Source organism: Leuciscus leuciscus, assembly GCF_965113295.1.
Source record: "Leuciscus leuciscus genome assembly, chromosome: 17".
Classification (NCBI taxonomy): Eukaryota; Metazoa; Chordata; class Actinopteri; order Cypriniformes; family Leuciscidae; genus Leuciscus; species Leuciscus leuciscus.
Genome location: NC_138741.1, coordinates 14921274 through 14944779, shown reverse-complemented (window position 1 = coordinate 14944779; position 23506 = coordinate 14921274). Strand labels below are relative to the sequence as shown.

Here is a 23506-nt window from a genome sequence, read left to right as displayed (position 1 = left end):
AAATTTGCTTAAACCCATCATACTTTGCTCTAGGATTATTATTATTATTATTTTCTACATAAAATGAGAGCTTGTTTGAAATCGATTCATTTTCTTGGTAAGGGAACTACTTGTCACTTGTCACCTGCTTTTTAGGTCATGATATTATAATTCAAAGCTCTACTCTCCAGTGAAGTACAGTCACGGATGCCTTTTATAATCTTAGCTTTTGCTTGGCGGTTCAATTTTTATGTTTCTGTTTTAATGCAGACAGCAGAATTTTGTCCTTTAGAAATTTGCTTGCAGTTCATCCATACATCCTATCATCATTTGAATTTCATTTTTCTGTGAACACAAACAGAGATATTTTGAGGAATTTACTGGTCACTTTTATTGAAAGCATTTACAATGAATGGGGATTTGAATTTTTAAGATTCAAAAAGGACACAAAAGCAAAAAAAATAACATACCCCAAAACAAACTTCAAATGCAAAGCATTTGTTGAAACAACCATGCCATTTTATTGTGCTTCCACAAGTCTTTGAGCTGTGAGTTTTATTGTGTGTTTCACAGGACTGTGAATGCTGTACCAAGTGAGCTACCAAAGTTTACTACATCAGAAAAGAAATACCTATGGAGCTGGTTATGTAATGCAAATGTCAAACTGTATTAGTTTACAAATAATGACAATGGCAGGGCTGGGCAACTCTGGCCCTTGCAATCCACATCCCTGCAGAGTTTAGCTCAAACCCTGACCAGACTCACCTGCCTGTAGCTTTCTTGTAGGACCCGAAGACCTCGATTAGCTTGTTCAGGTGTATTTTATTAGGGTTGGAGCTTAACAATGCAATAAAGTGGATCTTAGTTGCCCATCCCTGCACTGTGGTAAATGTGTTTTGAAGTCATAACATTGTATTTTGCAAGGTACTGTGTGGAAATAAGTCATTATTAATCAATAATTTGTAATCGTGGGAAATTGCTTGTAATCCTCTTTCATCTAGAAATAAAATGCAATGTATTGTATGTATAGGAATGTTTTATACTTTTGCAAAAGTTTTGGTAGAGGCACGTTTTTCCAATGAGCCTATTATATTTACACGACACATACATGGAAAAAAATGTATGCGTTTTGGCCGTTTATTTACACGACAACGTAATTTTGGGGGCCTGATAATGGTTTCAAAGTGTACGTTTTTGAAAATCTTACCATTATCATCTCAGTGTAAACTACAAAAAAGTCAATTTATGAAAACGGTCATGCATTCGTATTACTTGTTCAGTCTTTCGGTGTGTAGTGTTTCTTTACAAAGTGACTTTCCAACTGCTGGCCTGGCATGCACAATGCAGCATTTTTTGTCGTTTTCACGATAATTTTGACTACGTTGCGTTCTGTACGCAAAAATTGCAAAGGAAAAACATTTGGCTCGTTTGGTGCCAAATTGTTGTTTTGTAAACATACCCTATGTTGCATAAAAGTGGTCTATACGTCTTGTGTGCTGTATTACAGGTATTCTGAAGTCATTCAATGGTTTTAAGTGAAACACAGACCCAACATTTAAGTCATTATTCATTAAATATCTTTACTTCCCCCTAGCTTCCCTCAATGTCTTCGTGAGATATGTAATAATGTCTAATTTGTGAATTAAATGTTCTTTTGAGTCAGATCTGTTTACTGAATCAGTTGTTTACCAAACCAATCTGAATGATTCATTTACAAATCAGACTGATCTGGTTTCAGCTCATTGATTCAAAAATTTGATCACAGCGGTTTTCATCAGCTGGAGGAGAATATTTCTTTCTCACACAAAGCCATTGTATGAATCAAAAGATTTGGAATATAGCACACCAGTTGTATGGTCCACTTTTATGGTGCATTTGCATCCTTGTTTCTGGAAGTAGAATAATGTCAAATGTTTTTGAAATAAAAAGCCCGTTGAATTGCACTACTTGAAAAAAAATAGGCATTGCATTAACCATGCTTGCATTTTAATGCATTGTATTTTTAGTGCTTACATTTTTATGGGCTGAAATTCAACATGGTTGAATATTTAAGCTGTGAATATTTCAATTAAAAACATTTCAAACACCTTTTCATTATAAAAAATTCAATAATCCATATTCACCTTTCATATTTCACTTCCAAAATATTCAAACTGTTTAAAAATACAACCAATAATATTCAACAGGCAATTTTCGGTCCATTTTATTTCGCTTTGCAAATTCGCTTCCACAAATTCAGTGGTTCAATTTCGACAGTAAATTCAACATTGACGTCCAGGAACTGCAGGAAAAGCAGTAGATTGCCGAGCACACTCTCCATCTGCTGTTAGTCGACCTCACCATCAGGTGGTGCAAAAGCGCGTGTTGTAGACGGAGACATTCATTCATAAAATGAAAATGATTATCTGTGTCAGTATATGCGGAAAAGATGATAAACACACAAAAGCTGTTTATGTTTCATTCAATAACTTCATTGTTACTTTCCCTGTGTATTCTACATGTCATCAGCTTTCTCTACCATGAACAGGATTATAATCGGTTTCCCTCAATACCTCATACTCAAGGATGATCACTTTTGATAGTGATATGAAAGACCAATTTTGCACCTTATTAGGGAAGTAGGCTGTAGGCTATTATTATAGGCTACAGGCAAGAAGATGGACTCAGAATATGAACTTAACGCGCAAAGTTTCATGCTGAGCGTTTCGTGATATACTGGCATAAAATCAACACATACATATAGTATGCATACGTGTATTGCATTAGCTTAAACTGTCACAGCACTTGCATATTGTTGTCCTATTGTTAGTTTAACTGTAAATCGCTTTGGATAAAAGCGTCTGCTAAATGACTAAATGTAAAAATTGGCTTGAAATTGGACATTAGCACATTTAGGGACCGTCTCTAAAGTTGCATACAACATTGGCATACACGTTTCTAACTTCAATAGCAAACTTAAATTTATTTGAATAAATATCAAAAATCCAAAGAGTGCGCATTATGCCTGACACTAAATGAACACTTTACAGTTGGTTTTATGACTGTAAGTCGTTCTATTCAAATGCTATCGGAGTTAGAAACGTGTATACCAAAGTCGTATACACTTTAGAGACGGTCCCTAAATGTGCGAATGTCCAACATCAAGCCATCTGTATGCCAATCTATCACTGGGAAACGCTCAGCATTAAGCGTTGCGCGTTATTCTGAGTCCATCTGCTTGCCTGCGAGTTTGGTCTTTTACATCACTGTAGTCCATTAAGCTACGTTAAGCGTTGTATGTCCAGCAGGCCAGGGGAATCCTGAAGTATTGAGGGAAACCCTAATAGCCTGCATGCAGCACATCACCACAATATAAAGTTAAGGCAACTAAACAACCAAGAGAAATATATGTCAACCTCAAAAATGTAACATTGGATCTGTATATCCGCATCGGGGAATAAAATTATAATCTCGTTCACGGTAGAGAAAGATGCATGTAGGCTACACAGGAAAAGTAACCGTGAAGACACTGAATTTAACATAAAACAGCCGTTATAATAATCACAAATACACTTACATTGCTGTAAATGAGTTTTATGAATGAAATGAATGACTTGTTCTAACTGTTGCTGGTCTTCAACACGCGCTTTTGCACCATCTGCTGGTGAGGTCGACTAACAGCAGATGGAGAGTGTGCTCGGCAATCTACTGCTTTTCCTGCAGTTCCTGGACGTCAATGTTGAATTTACTGTCGAATTTGAACCACTGAATTTGTGGAAGCGAATTTGCAAAGCGAAATAAAATGGACCGAAAATTGCCTGTTGAATATTATTGGTTGTATTTTTAAACAGTTTGAATATTTTGGAAGTGAAATATGAAAGGTGAATATGGATTATTGAATTTTTAATAATGAAAAGGTGTTTGAAATGTTTTTAATTGAAATATTCACAGCTTAAATATTGAACCATGTTGAATTTCAGCCCATAAAAATGTAAGCACTAAAAATGCAATGCATTAAAATGCAAGCATGGTTAATGCAATGCCTATTTTTTTTTAAGTAGTGCAATTCAACGGGCTTTTTATTTCAAAAACATTTGACATTATTCTACTTCCATACTTGTTGAACCTTTAAAGTTGCCATGAAATCAAAATTGACCCTATTTACTTTGTTAGCGCATATTACTTGTCTTGTGGTGAACAATTAATCAGTGCAAGTTAATACACAGAATTTTTTTTTTTGCCGTGTTAATCTTTAATCAAAATCTGAAATGGCTTTCCTTTTCTGATGACGTCAGTTTGATGGCTTGGGTTGAAAACGCTTAACCAATCCCCTCAAACCGTTAGTCTGCAATGAGCAGAGATGGAGAGGAGGAGCGCTGAAGTAAAACCCTGCCTTCTGTTCAATATTCCGTTTCACTTGGAAATACGTCACAACACTGGAGAAAAGTCGTTTGCAACTTCCGGGTTCACAGGGACTTTAAAGCTCCCCGTTTGTTGTAATTATGTTGAAAAAAATGACCAGTACTTTTTTTTTGCATTTCTCCTTTTGTGTACCACGAGGAAACAAAGTCAAACGTGTTTGGAATGACATGAAAGTGAGCAATCAAACAGAATTTTAGTTTGAGTACTGTCCCTTTAAACACATTCTTCAAATCTCCATTTGAAGCAGCCATATATGTTACATGTCTCCCTGTTAGCTGACCGTATTGCATGTGGAAGCATTCTAATGACAGATACAAGCTCTTTAACGAAGCCATCATTTCCTGCTCAGCAGAAGCGCAGCTAGCATAAGCATTAGCCGCTCAGAACGAGTAACTGTATTTGATGACTCATTCTCCACCGCTCTAACTTATGTCAACTCTCCCTGTGTGATAAAGGCTGCTTCCTCCCCCTCCATCACAGACAGAATGATTGCAGTTGAATAGTCGAGGGGGGGTCCAGAGGTAATCCTAATGCTGCAGTCATTACTTGCAGAAGTCCAAGGCACAAATGTATGCCAGTGGATAATGTCTGCTTATATCTGTGACAGCTGAACGGGTCTTGCAGCAAGTGCTAGAACTGCGGGGGTGGAGACAGACAGACAGAGAGAGAGAGAGAGAGAGGAAAGGTGGGATAAAAGAGGCATGAAGACAGATGCTGAAAGAGAGAGGGAGGAAAAGAAAGAGGCGGAATTATGACAGGGCAAGAGAAAGTATGGAGATAGTACAGAGAGAGCGAGTATGTTTGTGTGAGTAAGCGAGAAGGGGGTTGGTTGTCCATCAGAGAGATTGCCCTGGATTTCGCTCTGTCAAAGTGCTTCAAATCTGCATTACTCTGTTATATTGGTAATAAAATGAAACTCTGCCCTCTCGTCACAGAACAAATAGTGCAGAGGTTAATGCCTGAGTGCCATCTGTTAAGTTACCCCTTGGATTTCCCCCTATTTTCCCTGGCATTTAATCAGGATAATATAATTTCTGGACAAAATTAAAAACTAAACAGTAGAAGCTCATTTCTGGACAGTATATACATCCATCTGGACATACTTTGGTTTGAGATCTGACTTGCATAGACCTATTTAATTTGTCATCATGGTGGAGGAGACAAGAAAATACTTTGACAAATTACATATGTACCGGTAGTTCAAAAAGTTAAAAAAAAAAAAAAAAAAAAAAAGGAATAGTATGTATAGTATTAACGGATTATATATTAATATTTACACATTTTTCACACTAATTCTCTTTATTTATTTATTTTCATATTTATTTTCAAAGCTTATCTCTAGATGATGAACACTACATTTAATATGGTGCAAGTGCCATTTATTTAATATATTTTTCCCATTATTTATCTATTGATTGATTTCTGTTATATTAGATAGATAGAAGTTTCATGTGCCCTCTGCTAAATTTCTTTGGAAAGACCTTTTTTATTATCTCAGCTATCTGTACCTATTCTGTCATTCTGGGTTCCATTAAGTCAATCATGCCCCTTTTACGTGGACTTGCACATTTACCTTTTAAAATGGGACTATTCACTGTGAAATTAAGTGCTTGTGAATAGCTTAACAGATCTGTGTCATATGACTGGTTACATTTCTTTATTTTAGTGACAACCATTCAACCACTCATAAAGCTGCAATATAACTTTGCATTATCTTTTCATCATGAAGGATGAGTTTGATCCCTATAGAAATCTCTGCTTGTGTCTCCAATGATAACCAAGATGACCCCAGCATCATCCTTTCCGCATACATAGTTCTCAGCCTTCTGTTAGCATTCAGTTTAATTGCTCCTAAAAAACCACAACTCGCGACTCGCTCCAGCGCTCGGGCTGACTGCCACTGACCTTGAACTTTTTCTCTGATGGAATACTAGGTTGAAAATGAACCGCCTGAGGACATCTGAAAAGCAACAGATGTCCGCTCATCTGAAATATTGTGTGTGTGTGTGTGTGTGTGTATATATATATATATATATATATATATATATGTATGTATGTATGTGTGTGTGTAGCCTATGTATATATATATATATATGTGTGTGTGTGTGTGTGTGTGATATATGAAGTTGGAATTATGAGAAATTAAGTCACAATTTTGACTATTTATCATCACATTGAAAAATAGTCGCAATTGCCAGATACAAATCATATTGTGAGATATAAAGTAACATTGGGAGATATAAAGCTGCAATTGTGGGAAATAAAGTTGCAATTATGTTTTATTTGTAATTTATTTTTATTATTTTTTTATTAAGTTAATCTTGAACTATCAGAACTTTTCAGTTTATTTGAGCAGCCCAGTTTATAAAATTTTGTTTGTTTGCACACACAGTAACTGGCCTGTAATGTTCTCAATCCTGCCCTCTTTCCCCAATAACGCTCTTCCCTCTTTTTTATTGTCTCTCTCAATAAAATGACCACATTTCCAGTTCCACTATGGGAACTATCTCTGTCCACTGCCATTGTGTCAAGGTATGCTGTAATATGGCTGTCCCTTTGTACAATCTCTGTGTGTCTGATGCAATTATGCGCAATTCAATGTTCGGTCCAGAAATAAATAATGGCCACAGAAAATAACTGGAAGCAGAGGTGTGACATTTCAAAAAGTGAGGCAAATATCTAGTGTCCTGGCCAAATGTCAGTATAACTGGAGTATTTTTAATGCACTTTAACTCAATTATCTCCTGTCACTTGTCAAGAGTTGACACGGAAGCCCCACATTCCACACAACATCGCCAATGTTCACCAGTCAAGGGGTTAATTGAATTCATTTTCAGAGCATGTACCGGCAAAAAACTACCCATCCATAATTAAGCACACACCGATTCATGCAAGACGGACAATGATTGCCACAAAACCAATGGCTGTGACCAGAATCGGAACCTCGTCACTTGCGATTTTTGCAGGAGGCAAACAGCTACGGATTGTAAAGGTCAATTGGCACTCTTGTCGTTGCTCCCATGCGTTTGATGGGAGCAACGATAACAGAAAGGGAGGTAGAAATAGGGAGGGTGTCAATTGAGCTCATATTGTCATTTTCTCAGGAGTGTTTTGCACCAGCAGCTGAGCCTCTCTCATTAGGACGTGACATTTCTTTAATGCTACAAGTTTTCTCAGTCTCATAAAATGCCTGGCTTGCAGTTGCTAAACATTCTATTTGTAAAATAAGGGAGGGATATTTATTTTATTTATTTTATTTTGGTGTGACTGTTAATTCTGCCTTTTGAAATCAGATTTTGATGATGGATTCACATATAGTCATGTTAGTTAAGCAGACGTGATGGATACGACTGCCGTGCAGCTTGGACTCCCAACACCTTGGAGTGAAGTAAGTTTTAATTGCATCTAAATGTGGCAAGGCTGACTGATTATTAATGATCTAATATATTTTAATGAAGGGATAATTGCAGTTAAACCCTGACAGTAACAACCCAACTTGTCCTCTTCTGATTCTCAAAGCAGCAGGGTAGAAAAAAGTTCTCGAGAGGATTCTTCTTCACAGCAGCGTGTACAGAATCATATGCTTTCATATTGTCACGAACTGCTCCGAGACACGAAGGTTGAGGATCCAAATGCAGCTTTATTAAGGGGTAATCCAAAGACGAAATCCAATAAACAGGCAAAGGGTCAAAACACAAGTAGACAGTCCAAACAAACAAACAAACAAAACAAAACAGGCAGGGGTCAGAGGCAAGAGAGTAATCCAGGGAACAGGCAAGAAATCCAAAAACCAAGAGACATGAAAACCAGGGAAAATGCTCAGAAGTGCAGTGCAACAACATACAAAACTTCGCAGTGTGTGAATGAGTGAACATGGTATAAATAGGTTGAGACTAACAGGGTGATGAGACACAGGTGAAGAGACACAGGTGAATGCAATCAGAGATGATGAGTCCGGGCAGTGAGTTATGGGAAATGTAGTTAGTGAGTGAATAGGAGAGTCTGGTGTGGAGTGCCCTCTGGTGGTTCTCAAGGGCACTCCAGCTGGTGACCGTTACATAGCCCCCCCTTTAAGGAGCGGATTCCAGACGCTCAAAATTCTCCAGGAGGGAGGTGGAGCGGAGGCGGACCTGGGGGCGGGATGGCGGGCCAGGCCCGTGCAGCGGAAGAGGACCTGAAGACTCCGGCAGGGCGGAAGGCCAGGGCGGAGCAGGCTCTGCAGGCGACCAGGGACCAGGGCGGAGCAGGCTGTGCAGGCGACCAGGGCGGAGCAGGCTGTGCAGGCGACCAGGGCGGAGCAGGCTGTGCAGGCGACCAGGGCGGAGCAGGCTGTGCAGGCGACCAGGGCGGAGCAGGCTGTGCAGGCGACCAGGGCGGAGACGAGCCTTCAGGCGGCCAGGGAGGAGACGACCTTCCAGGCGACCATGGCACAGGAACAGACACCGGCTCAGGAACAGGAACAGACACAGGGACAGGAACAGACACTGGCTCAGGACCAGACACCGGCTCAGCGGAGACCATCTTGTCCGGAGATACTGGTTCGGCGGTGGCCAACTTGTCCGAAGGCACAGGCGTGGTTTCGGCCATCTTGTCCGAAGACACAGGCGTGGAGTCGGCCATCTTGTCCGAAGACACAGGCGTGGTTTCGGCCATCTTGTCCGAAGACACAGGCGTGGTTTCGGCCATCTTGTCCGAAGACACAGGCGTGGAGTCGGCTATCTTGTCCGAAGACACAGGCGTGGAGTCGGCCATCTTGTCCGAAGACACAGGCGTAGAAAGAGGAAGAGGAACCGATTCAGGCTCAGGATCAGATTCAGGCTCAGGAACAGATTCAGTCTCGGCTGGACGAGACTCTGGATGGGCGGACGTGACGTGAAGCTCTGGCTCGGCAGGACTGACGTGAAGCTCTGGCTCTGGCTCGGCAGGACTGACGTGAAGCTCTGGCTCTGGCTCGGCAGGACTGACGTGAAGCTCTGGCTCTGGCTCTGGCTCGGCATAAGTGACGTGAACAGTCTCTGGATCAGGATCAGCACGCTCTGAGCTTGACGGGACCAGCAGCGAGGGCTTTGAGCTGGGTAGGACCAGCGGCGAAGAGGACTCTGAGCTGGTTAGGACCAGCGATGAAGAGGGCTTTGAACTGGACAGGACCAGCGATGAAGAAGGCTCTGAACTGGACGGAACCAGCGGCGAAGAGGGCTCTGAGCTGGGCAGGACCAGCGGCGAAGAGGGCTCTGAGCTGGACGGAACCAGCGATGAAGAGGGCTCTGTGCTGGACAGGACCAGCAGTGAAGAAGGCTCTGTGCTGGACGGGACCAGTGGTGAAGAGGGCTCTGTGCTGGACGAGACCAGTGGTGAAGGCTCTAGCTTGGCGGGCATGTCGCTTGCTGTCTCAGGCGCGGCGGGCATGACGCTCTCAGTCTCAGGGGCGGCGGGCATGACGCATACTGCCTTGGCTTCGGCAGATTTGGCGTGAAGTGCGGGCTCGGCTGGACTGGCGTGAAGTGCAGGCTCGGCTGGACTGGCGTGACGTGCAGGCTCGGCTGGACTGGCGTGAAGTGCAGGCTCGGCTGGACTGGCGTGAAGTGCAGGCTCGGCTGGACTGGCGTGAAGTGCAGGCTCGGCTGGACTGGCGTGAAGTGCAGGCTCTGCCACGGCGGGATGAGGCTCAGGTGTGACTGCGCTGGTGAGCGGTGTTAGCACAGGAGTTGCCAACACTAGAGTGGGCATGACGTGAAGCTCAGGCTCGGCAGATGTGACACCCACAGAAAAAGTTGAGCCACTCAGTTGCAGGGCCAGGTCAACATACTGTTTTAGAGTCCAGCTAGGGTGATAAAGTGGCATTATGGAGCTAAGCGGCTCGGATAGTCCTCCACGAAAAAAGATCATGAGACATAACTCGTCCATACAGGTCAAGTGAGCCAGCTCCAAAAAGTCCATGACGTATACCTCTATTGGTTGGTCTCCCTGACGGAGACGCATGATCTGTGCTGCTGGATTCATGATGGATCTGGGTCTTACTTGGCTGCTGGATCAGTGTTGGCGAAGTTTTCTGTCACGAACTGCTCCGAGACACGAAGGTTGAGGATCCAAATGCAGCTTTATTAAGGGGTAATCCAAAGACGAAATCCAATAAACAGGCAAAGGGTCAAAACACAAGTAGACAGTCCAAACAAACAAACAAACAAAACAAAACAGGCAGGGGTCAGAGGCAAGAGAGTAATCCAGGGAACAGGCAAGAAATCCAAAAACCAAGAGACATGAAAACCAGGGAAAATGCTCAGAAGTGCAGTGCAACAACATACAAAACTTCGCAGTGTGTGAATGAGTGAACATGGTATAAATAGGTTGAGACTAACAGGGTGATGAGACACAGGTGAAGAGACACAGGTGAATGCAATCAGAGATGATGAGTCCGGGCAGTGAGTTATGGGAAATGTAGTTAGTGAGTGAATAGGAGAGTCTGGTGTGGAGTGCCCTCTGGTGGTTCTCAAGGGCACTCCAGCTGGTGACCGTTACACATATGTACAGAAGTACATATGAAAGTGCTATACAAATGTCTTATTTATTTATTCATTCATTAGTAGTGTACATGTAGTGCTGCATTTTGAGTAGCTTGCCTAACACTGCATGTTTATTTATTCAACGGTTTGGCTAATTTGATTACATTTTCTGCTACAAATAAAAGTAGTACTTTCAACATTTTACCACGTTTAAATCCATTTAGATGAGTTTTCCTAAAATAAGTGCAGAAAATGCAATTAAAGCCCACAGATTCCATCTGGGCCCAGCGATAAGTAATTGCAACTTGGACGAGGTCTAAGTAGAACTGATGTATGCTTTAAGAAGCTGCTTTAAGAAGCTGCTACAAGAGAGTGTTTTGGATGACAGTTACTTATTCAAAGTGACAAAACACTGGGACGGCTCATATGCAAATAAGGATTCTGATGTGGAATATAAGAGCGGTGTGGATCCTCGTTATGAGGGGATAAAATTGGCATCCTGATTAGTGGTGTGGAACTGGGATAAGCGCTGGAGAATAGAGGAATATTTCTCTCCTCGGATGACACAGTGCCAGCGTTCCATGCTCGATGTTCGCTTAGCATGGCATTCAAAACTGGCTGCCAGCCTAATTAGCAGAGAACTAATTTATTCCCAATAGTATTAATTTATGAAAAAGAGGGTATGCTCATGCAAAAGTCCTGAGTGCAATTCAAAGTACGATCACCATTCATGCATCAAACCCAGCTTTTAGTCCCCTAAGAAATTCACCAAAATAGAACAAAAAACTGCATTATTGCTTTAGTTAATATTGGACACAAATTTGTAAAGAGGGTTCCCTGGGGACTTGTTAATTAATAGGTTTTAACACTCTCATCTATACACAAGCCTGTTGTCATGTAATGTCATGTAATTGCGTGTTGCATAACAATTTCCTACACAGGTCAGAAACAAATGTTTCGTGCAGCTAAACAGTCATAACGTCTTCACTGTAAAGTGTTGTCTTCTGTGTGCATTTAAGACCCTTAAAGGGATAGTTCACTTTGAAATTAATTTTTGGTATGTTTTAGCTTACCTCAAGGGCATCCAAGATGTAGGTGTCTTTTTTTCCGCAGTAGTTTCAATTTTTATATTTTTAGGTCAAACCGTTCTTGTCTGTCAGTCATAATGCAGGTCGATGGTCATTATCTCAAAACACAAGCACAGAGTCCAAATTAAAACAATTCCCCGTCGTCCAAATTAAACAATTCCCCATCGTAAGTACACATTGATGGCCTAAGACACGAAACGAGCGGTTTGTGTGAGAAAACGAACAGTATTTATATCGTTTTTACCACTTATACGCAGCCATGTCGAAGTGATCTGATCTGACGTGTACGCAGACTGGTGCATAGATATATACACTAGATGTCGCCTTAAAGACATTCGTTCCAATGAACTGCCGTAGACAAGGCGACATCTAGTGTGTATATATCTATGCACCAGTCTGCGCACACGTCAGATCAGATCACTCGGACATGGCTGCGTATAAGTGGTAAAAACGATATAAATAATGTTCGTTTTCTCACACAAACCGCTCGTTTCGTGTCTTAGGCCATCAATGTGTACTTACGATGGGGAATTGTTTAATTTGGACGACGGGGAATTGTTTTAATTTGGACTCTGTGCTTGTGTTTTGAGATAATGACCATAGACCTGCATTATGACTGACAGACAAGAACGGTTTGACCTAAAAATATAAAAATTGAAACTACTGCGGAAAAAAAGACACCTACATCTTGGATGCCCTTGAGGTAAGCTAAAACATACCAAAAATTAATTTCAAAATGAACTATCCCTTTAATAATGATGCAGAAGTCAACACAACTGATTCAAAAGTTTTAACATGAAGTCTCATAAGGCTGTTGTGCCAGGCAGGAATTCTATAACTGCTTTGTTTGGTTTAATTTTGTATTTGGTCTTAAGTTCAGAGAATGGTTTAAGAAATGACCTCATATATGATTGTATAATTTTGTCATTGATTCATATGTTCTATTCCCATTTAATTCATATAAATGAAGCAGCATCAGAAATAAAGCAATCCATTCTTAAAATCATGTTTGTTTGAACATGAAATCTAAATTGGTCCTATTTGCTTTCTTAATGCACATTTCTTGTCTTATTGTAAATGATTCATCAGTGGATGGTATTCTGAAGAAAAGGTATTTTGATTAATTTATAATCATATATTGAATGACTTACTCTGAAACTACTTTCCCTTTCTGCGGATTTTATTTATTTATTTTTATTTTACATTTTTTTACCCTATGTTTTTTATTAGATTACTGCTATTATAATTATACTAATATTAATGATTAAATTAATATAACCCCCTCTAATCTAATCCATAATCTAATCCATTTATAATGAATAAACTCCATAAAAATGTATTCAAAATCCTGTTTTACTCATTTCATGTAGACTTCAGACATGTTGCAGCTATACAGTAGGCTATATTGTTGAGAAACACATAAATCATTTACACAATTACAGCTTACTAGCAGAGAGTCAATATGATACACAGCTGTTATTAAAATGTGTACACAGCAGTGCGCTATACCATATTGTGCAATGTACAGTACATTTATTTGCAATTTGGCAATTTGGGACTGTTCTTCACCTCCTGTTGCAATGTTTCAGTAAATCGTTTATCTGTTTTTTCTTTCCACTTGCATACACAATTGATTCCATTTCAGCAAACGTCTTTTCCTGTTCTCCCCGTATTGCTGAAAATCGATTTGCAAATGCACACTGTTGCTCGCCGTCACCTGTCTGACAGCGCGAGTGTGGGATAACCGCCATGACTAGTCTATCAAACCCTCATCCATTGGCAACATGTCAGCAGGAATTGGTTCAGTTTGGGAAACTCAGCCGTGAAATTCAGAATGACAAAATGTGGTAGGCTTGGGCTCGCATCATTGCCTGAATAAAGTCGTTGTGGAAGCTGAACTGTTGACCTCAGCTGTAAGAGATATTGTATTGCACAGAATGTAATCCACTCACAGTGTGGGGCCTCCACATGTTTGTCATTTGGAGTGGGGAAACAAAGTGAACAAACCACTGATTTTAGAAAGCTTTTCTCTAAATGGCATGATTGCTAAAGCCTGTTCTTGTCATTTCATAAAACAGCTCCAGTCATCCGATTTCTTTTTCTTTCTTTCTTTCTCTCATACCTGAAAAAAATGACTTTTTTAAACGTTTATTTCAACTCACAATGCGTGGACCTTTTTTAGTTGTTTCATTTTATATATATTTTTTTTTACTGTGACCACTATAGATAAAGAGAAAACTGAATCGTCATCAACCTTTTTGTCTTCAGGAGACTTTGAGTGCGTGTGTAAGGCAAGCACTGCTGGTGGAGCATGTTCGACTCCTCGAGGAAGCTGCATGTGCTCATTATGATACATTCACGAGACTAGCTGAAAGAGACTGGTACGAAGCTTTGTTCTTCCTTGATTATCACTCGAGGGATAGTGGACACTCATAGCGATACATTCGTGGCAGCAGACTCTGTTCTCGCCTGATTCTCGATAGAATGATGAGAGTCTAGTATAGTGGTTCTCAACGGGGGTGTTCAGAGAACAATGGAAGCAATATTTTTAAAGGGGGGCATTCAGGTGTTCACGACTCACGAGTTTACACCAAAGATCCAGGCAAGACAAGATTAAACATGTAATTACTTGCAAAATAATTTCCTACAACATTCTAAAATCTTCCAGTTTAATGCGACATGTAAGCTATGTATCGTTTCTTTTTGCAACGACTCTATTATTTTTTCCAGCGCTCAAGCACTGACTAGAATCAGCATTCACATGCTCAAAAATGTGTTTGCGCACTGATAACAATCCAGAGCTGACTAGAATCACGCAGCGGAAGAATGGAAAGTTGACAAGCCATTCAAAAAGTATTGACTGAAGAACCACTTACATATTTTCAAATATTTTCAATAAATCATGTTCCCACTCACTCCGGCGACGAATTTTTTAATTAATAAACTAAATTCTATTTATAAGGTAAACTTTTACATTTTCAAACGGCTATTGCCAAAACATTTTCTTTGTTCACCAAGTAATTTACTGGTCAGGCATTATTGTTAACTCGCAAGACTGTAATCACATTTTGGTAATGTATTAATTCCGCTGTCACATCTGAGTGCAAAACGCTGCTTGGATAGTTTCAAGATAGTTCAAAATAATTAATAATACAATAATAATGAAATAATGTTCATATGTGTTTATTCTTGTTAGAAGATTTTTATTAATTTCTTTTGAATAAAAGTAAGGTTAATGTAAGCAGCTTCTTGCAATACTCTCCTAAAAACCTAAGTGCAAACATTACTGCTTTGATGACCATATAGCCTACGGTCATTTTTACTGTCCAATGACAGCCCATCTTGCATATTTGAACAAGATTTTCAAATGGATAAAGAAAAAAAAAAACTGCCAAAATGTTTTTAAATGTTGGCTTTATTAAACTATGTTTTAAACATGTGAATAAACAGTCTCATATGTCTATTTATTTTTAATATAGGCTTACGATTTATTAATTTATTGTTCTGTTTTATTTAATATTTTTACAGTTAACATGAATAATCAAACATTTAACATAAAACAAGATGTCTACTCATTGGTCCATTTTAAAATGATTTATTCATTTACATTTTTATGTTTTAATTAAATTGATTTATGCTATTCCTTATTCCTTTGGTTTATAAGGTGTTACAACAACTCCTGCATTCCTAGTCTTCCATACATAATAGCCTCTGTGACATTTAGTCACTTATCAGTTCAAAATCACAGTCCACAAACAGTGCATTTAAAAAAAAAAGATTTGTCCACTTTTGCACTGGCAAATACACTATCATAAAAACAAAACTGAACCAGTCAGGGGCCGTTCACATATCGCGTTTTATGCGCGTGCAAATTCATTATTTCAAATGTAGGCGCTCGGCAAGCGCGCTCATAATAGAAGCGACGCGGTCGGTTGAAAACATCTCAACTTTTCAGAATGCCTCAAGTGCACAGCAGGTCATGTGACAAAAACCAACTAATCAGCTTCAGCCTTTCCGTAAACAACATCGAAAGCTCGGCCGAACAGCTGATAATAGCTATATTTTTATTTCTCATCTCCATAAATACATCTAGTAGTAAAGCTAAAGTAAGGGCTAGAAATCAATTAATCCTTTGCTGATACTTCCTCGTCATCATGTCATGGAGAGCGCAGTTCATGGTTGCATAGCAACGACAGACGCTGAGCGCAATCGCTTGTGGAAACAAGGAGAAAGCGGCGCGTCCTTAAAATAGTCCCAATATAAACACTTATTATAGGTGTACCTTAGTGATTCAGGATAAGACAAAAACACAGTTTAGAAAATTGTTTTAGTTTGTACTCACTCATTACATAAATGTTGTACATTTTAAATACAAAAAGTTAAGGATTTATTAATAATAATAATAGTAATGATAATAAGAAGAAGAAAATAAGGATGTGAATAATACACATTATTACTATTATTATTATTAAAACAGAATGATAATCAGCATACATTCAATAAAGGGGGCGGTAAGGGACCTGGATAATGGATAGGGGGCGCTGGCCCTAAAAAGGTTGAGAACCACTGGTCTAGTATTTTAACAGAGTACGTTCGGCTCTCGAGGGAGTTGAAGGCACTCATAGCGATGCATTCGCGGCAGCAGACTCTGTTCTCGCCTGATTCTCGATAGAATGATAAGAGTCTAGTATTTTAACGGAGTACGTTCGGACCACTTCTCTTCTCCATCTACATGACATCACTAGGATCTGTGATTCAGAATCAGAAACATGGCTTTTCCTATTACTGCTACACTGATGACAAACAAATCTACCTCTCATTCCAGCCTGATGATCCGACGGTAGCTGCTCGCGTCTCAGCCTGCCTGACAGACATTTCTGGCTGGATGAAGGACCACCTCCTTCAACTAAACCTTGCAAAGACAGAGTTGCTTGTAGTCTCGGCCAACCCAACACTACACCACAACTTCTCCATTCAGCTAGGTTCGTCATCCATAACTCCATCAAGGTCAGCCAGGAACCTTGGAGTTGTGATTGATGATCAATTGAACTTTGCAGACCACATTGCTAGAACTGCCCGGTCCTGCAGATTTGCCTTATACAACATCAGGAGGATCAGGCCCTTCCTATCAGAGCGTGCTACACAACTCCTTGTCCAAGCACTTGTTCTATCCAGACTGAACTATTGTAATGCTCTCCTGGCAGGTCTTCCAGCTTGCACTATCAAACCTCTGCAACTGATCCAAAATTCTGCAGCTAGAGTGGTCTTTAACGAGCCGAAGAGAGCACACGTCACTCCTCTCCTCACAAAATTGCACTGGTTGCCAATTGCTGCTCGCATCAAATTCAAGTCACTGACTTTTGCCTACAGAACAACCACTGGCTCTGCTTCCCTTTTACCTAAACTCATTACTTCAGACTTACGTGCCATCCAGAAATTTGCGCTCTGCAAGTGAACGCTGTCTTGTGGTGCCATCTCAAAGAGGCACTAAATCTCTTTCTCTGACCTCAGACCTTTTCCTGGTCTGTTCCATGCAGGTAGAATGATCTGCCCAAATCAACCAGAGCAACTGAGTCCGTGTCCATTTTCAAGAAACGACTGAAGACGCATCTTTTTCGGCAACACTTGATTCATTAATACTAACACTTTATTTTCTATTCTATATTATCTTTAAAAAATTTAAAATAAATACAGGTACTGCATTAGATTAAACTGGGAAGGGTCATAGCACTTGCATATTGTTGTCCTATTGTTAGTTTAACTGCTTCTATTGTTCTCATTTGTAAGTCGCTTTGGATAAAAACGTCTGCTAAATGAATAAATGTAAATGTAAATTAGTGTGTTCCGCTAATTTTTCTAGTCCAGAGCAATGCTGTGGTTCAGTATGCTCCTTAGGTCCAGGGCTGGATTGATAGATTGTAGAGTTCCTTGATGTCTGGACCCTACATTATCGTCATGGCTCTTTTAACATGGAATTTTAACATGAATTTGAAACCGCTGTTTCTGTTGCCTGTTTCATATGCATGCTGAGCAGTGCTTGATTGTGATGTATGTGCGCCGGCACATTTTTGGCAAAGATACTTCAGTTTAAATAGGAGGATGGACACATGTCTGAGGACATCCTGTCTCCTTCACATCCCCCTTAAGTGAGGGTGGCATAAGTCAGTGGCTGTGTGCTGAGGTTGATTATGTCTAACATATCTCTTTCTCCCTTCTAATACCCTGAAGTATTTAGTTTCCTATGGTTGAGCTGTATTTCCCCTATGTTAGGGTTTAAAGTAAAATTGTATGCTCCCCTGCAGATGGTTGCTTAGGAGGTACACCCTTAGGGTTTATGCAGGGTGAATGGAGTATGTAGGGCAATTACTTTCCCCTACTTCATTTACCTCCCTCCCCAACCACTGTTGGTTCTTGAAGTAGTCCTTCACTGCGGTTCCGCCATGGGCTCCTGAACCTATGGTGTCGTCTGATCTCTCCATCTCCTTAGCTGTGCCTGGGTCTTCAGTTCTCTGGGCTCCACTGTTGGCCGTTGAAACGCCAACTCCACCCTGGCTCCTCCCACCATCGGTTCCACCGTGGGGACCTTCAGTCTTGTCTACTCTGCTGTGGTGGTCTTCCGCTCCACCATTGAGGTCCTCTGCTCCTCCACTCTCCTGAACTCAATTTGAACATTTATCATTTATTGCGCCAGTAGCCGCAGTAGGCCAGTAGGCCTTCCGAAAGGGGGAGTAATGTCATGTTTAGTCTGTTTTGGTTTCGTTTTCAAAGACTTGGTTTCGTTTGCTTCTCCTTGTGTCCTGTGTTCCTGCTCGCCATTTGTTGTCATGGTTATTCATTACGTTATTAATTAGTGCACACCTGTTTTCATTTGAGTTCGTTATCTTGTGTATTTAAGACCTTCGGTTCTCTGTGTTCATTGTCTAGTGTTGATTGTGTTTGAGTGCACACTGTTGCGTGGATCTCTTTGGTTTTGAGTTATTAAAGTTTTGCTGTAATTTGAACTGCCGTTCTTCTCCTCGTCTTCATATAAGTGTGACAGTCGCCAGCCAACGAAATTGGAGTGTGTTTATACGTGCTTTAGACACCAGTCAAGCTGATGGCATTCCCCATAGCGTCGATCCAAGACGCAGGGTCTCGTTCTCCTTTTTATGGAACCATGGTTACAGTCGTAACCTGAGACTTTATTTTCATTATAAAAAATATATATTTGTACCACTGTTTGTTTATGATATAGAGTAGTTTGATTAATGTAAACATAGTGTATAACATATAGTAGAATATTACATGTATATAAAAGTAAATTTACAATACATGTCTCCATTTATGTACAGGGCCAGCCTGGACACAGTTATTCTTTATTATTACAGTTTTTGCATTTTACTAATAAGTAAAGAAAAATAAAATAATAAGAGTAGTATTAATTAAGAGTAGTTTTCTGAAGAAATACATGCATAGGCAAACAGCATTTGCCTACTAAATTAATTTCAGTCATTTAAGCTTATGCTTTTAGATCTTTAAGAATTTAGAAGCATTCAGCCTATGCCTGGTACAGTAAGTTCGCTTTCCTTTTTTATTTCTAGCACTTTTAGACAGGAGAAAAGATGTGCTGTTCTATGTAAGTTTGGGAAATGGGACTGAGATGAGCATGCCTCAAATGATTGCCACTGTGGATTTGAGATGTAGGGGTACATTGTAAAGTATGAATAGTCTGAATTACTGGACTGCATCCCTGTATTGCCTATACTGTTCCATTTATCTACTGAAGGCATACTAGATAACCAAACAGATGATACAATTTCAAGAAAAAAAGGCAAAGCCTATTTCTTTGGGAAGATGTTATTGCAGGGCCATAGTAACCATTATGAATGACATTTTCAGTCATCCTCTTTTTGTGAAAATATTCAATATCCATATTTTCCTGTATCAACATTTCTTTTCAAATCATCCTCAAGCCCTTTATACTGCAATAACTTGTAATTTTATATATATATATATATATATATATATATATATATATATATATATACATACACACATATATAGTGTTTTATATTTTGGCATATAGTGCAATGAAATTCATTCATTTTTATAATGTCCTAATGCCTGTTTGGGACTTTGGGCCACTGATAATGTACACATTATGAATACATATTGTAGCTTACATTGGGTGGTGTACTGTATATGAAATAGAAGAGTAAGAGAGGAATGTGGTGTGTGAATTCTGTGCATCAAGCCCTCTCTGTAAGAACGCATGACTCTCAGCGGACATTAATAGAAGTGCTGTGCACTACAGTAACAGGAAGCTTCTCCAAATCAGACTATAAAAAGTGCAAACTCTGTGCAGATGCCAGCGCCCTTCTAAGGACATAATGTTATGTTTGATGATGCTCTCCCGGGGCTGTACTCTCTGATGGTGTGCATCATGGTGTATGTGCGTGCATTGGCTCCCAACACCATGAATCACTGATTCATGACAGGTCACCCTCTTATGAGTGGGTGAGTCAGCAATCCCCCCCCCCCCTCTCTTTTTTTTCTGCTGTTTTGCTGCTTCGCAGTGATTACAAAACTTACAGATCCATCTGTGATGTCTGTATAGCTGCTGTTGCGACATTCTCAAGTAACTTCAGCATTTCCTGTCATTCACAGGCCACTATGTGTCAAAAACCTGTTGATTTTGTGAATGAATCTTTATTTTATCAGACACAGTGTGTTTATTCTGCCACAAACTGCCACATTTCTCAACCCTGCTGAAAAATCCAGCATGAATTCCATGTTGGTCCCGGCTGGTTTATGCTGGTTAGAGCTGGTTTAGTGCTGGTCTAGCTGGTGGACCAGCATAGTCATGCTGGAGCAAAATTGAGTGCAGCTGGTCCACAAACTCTCCTGCTTCCTATTCTGGTGACCAGCATGCAAATCATACCTTATGCTGGATTTTTCAGCAGGGAATTGTATTGGTTTTATTGACTTAGTAGGCACCAGTGCAAATACGTTCTTTTTGTCTGATATGAACGTGCGTCCTTTTCCAGATCCTCCTGCGGTGGAGCCAGTGTATACGGAGATCAGGCAGGGTCTAGGCCGGCCGTTCTCACTGAGCTGCAGGGTCTTACGTGCCCACCCCTCAAGAGTACTGACATACGAATGGAAGCTGGGCACCAGACTGCTAACAACGGGCAAGTTCGATACTCGGGACGAGACGGAATACCACGTAAAGTCACTCAACCGTGAGGGCTACGGCGCGTACACTTGTGACATCACCAACGAAGCAGGTGCTGGCCGATGTACTTTCCTTGTCACAGGTAAGACAATTGAAATACATGAGCAATTGAAATGGATGCATTTGCAATATAATTATGTATAGTTAGGATGATAGCACATAGGGGAAGGATTTATCAGTGACTCTTTCCACTGGTTACATTGTTACGCCAGTAGCTGGCAACAAGCAACTATCTTTATGAACAACTTAAATTATTCATTCAGGAAGGAAATGTCCAGTACTATGTGTTGCTTAGAAACTCTCAGCGGTTCTTCTTTGGCTTTGTTTGTGACCTTTTTTATTGGCGGGTCAAAACAAGACAAAATAACTTGTAATATTATATCTGGTAACTGGCAATATTATGTTTGAAATGTAAGTTACAGTATTCAATATAAACTTCTTTCTTGTGTCCCATATAATGTTCAAGACACTAAACACTTACACTATTCATTATGTACTGCGTGTTGTAATTTGAAGTGTGAACACACTGCTTCCACTATTTATACTACAAAATGGAAGAGTGCACAAGTACAGTGTGTAAATAGGGACGCATCTCTTGTTTATTGAAATGCTGTAATGTCACACTCAATATTGGGTTGAATATTAGCATGGCTGTGATATTGGGCGCAAGCAACACCACTTTTGCTAATGTGCTTGTTTCTTAATTGTACGTTACATTTAGTTTTTTTTGTTATGTCACCATGCATTCTCAAATCTATCTCCTTAAGAAAAACCTGTCAAGAATCACCATTTTACGATACTTTGGTGCCGAATCTAAAACTGTTCCTGATAGGAAGATTTTTGTGCTACAATCACATTTAATTATGAAGAAACTACTGAAGTACCCTGTTATTTTTTTATGTTGGTTTTGTCCTGGAAATATTTTCTTATATATGTACATACAGTACTTAACACTTTATATGCAGTCATTAATAACATGCAAATCTCAACTACAAGCACTTAACAGAATAAATTAAACTGTGCAGATATATTGCTAGCATTAGCGCATCACTAGCGATGTAAAACCCGCACTTGCTTTTCCTTCGAGATTCAAAACCCCATATCTTGGTCTGGCCGTATATCTGTTTTGGCACCAATAAATCCAGTCCACCATGTCACCTGGAACATTTGGTGCAAATGGTGGAGCAGTTTCTCTTTGATTTCGTGCCACCACATAAGTAGCCTGATCTCATGCCTGCTACTGCACCAGACGCTTGTGTTTAGAAATGGGAACTGCTAGCTCGTGTTTTTGCCCTCCCTGCTGTTGAATATTCATGGCTGAAATCCCAGCTGGTTGATGAGGCATCCTGGACCAGAGGAGGATGTGGGAGAGAGAGAGAGAGAGAGAGAGAGAGAGAGAGATGAGCTACCTGCTTTCTGATGCATAGGTTATTCTTGGAGATGTTCACCCCTAATCATTTAATTTGCATTGACAATTTCCTGCTCTGTTCAGCAGGCATAAAAGAGGATTATATCACTCATATCCACTCTCCTTGTATCCGCATCTCTCGTTCTCTCTCTCCTCTGTGCACTTCTGTAGGACATGCTGAAGGCCATTATTTTGCACAAACCATGCATCTATGATGAGCCTCTGCTCTCTATGATGCTGGAACATACTGCACGAGCTTGAAGCTCTCATTTATCGTTGTCATCAAATGGGTTTTTATACTGTATGTCTAAGCGTTAAAAGAGCCCAAGCCAATCCCAATCCCACGTTGAGTCTGTTTTATTGGAGGCTAAACTCCTGTAATGTTGTATCGCGAAGCGAACATGATGGATTCAAATGAAGCAAATGAAGGCGAAGGCACAGAACAACAGCCAATGTCACATGGCCACAGGGTTTTGTGTGACACTTGAACAAATGGCCAATGCATCAAGTTGACATTTCACTTTGTCAGAGCAATGTGCACAACTGTTCGAAGATAAGAAAGCTTGACTTTTCTCAGTCTCAGCGTTCATTTCAGTGCAAAATGCAAACCCAACAGGGGTTACCAATTAATACAGCAGAAAGTTCAGAAAGTTGAGAGAAGGCCCTGCAGGACCATCATGCACCTTTTTTCTGAAAGGGCACCAGTGTTGTACTGGCTCACGTGTGCCCAAGGCGAAATAAGACATGACTAAGGAAAGAAAGGCTTTAACAAGAAGTTTTTAATGTAAGTATGAAAATTATGGGGTTAGGATTGTTGCATTTTTCCAAATAAATAGATTAAGATCCACATATAAATGTAAAGAGTTTAACAAAAATGTATAAAACTCACAAATAACTAAAATGAGATTTGCGAAAA

General features: G+C 40.1%; 1 protein-coding gene across 1 annotated transcript in view; it reads left to right on the top strand.

Annotated features, from left to right (window-relative positions):
• Nucleotides 1-23506, top strand: part of mdga2a (MAM domain containing glycosylphosphatidylinositol anchor 2a) — a 156614-nt gene that overhangs the window by 95832 nt on the left and 37276 nt on the right. Inside the window, exon 9 of the mRNA XM_082142515.1 lies at nucleotides 20995-21264. Coding sequence (XP_081998641.1) covers nucleotides 20995-21264 — 270 coding nt within the window. The remainder of the gene's footprint in view (nucleotides 1-20994; nucleotides 21265-23506) is intronic.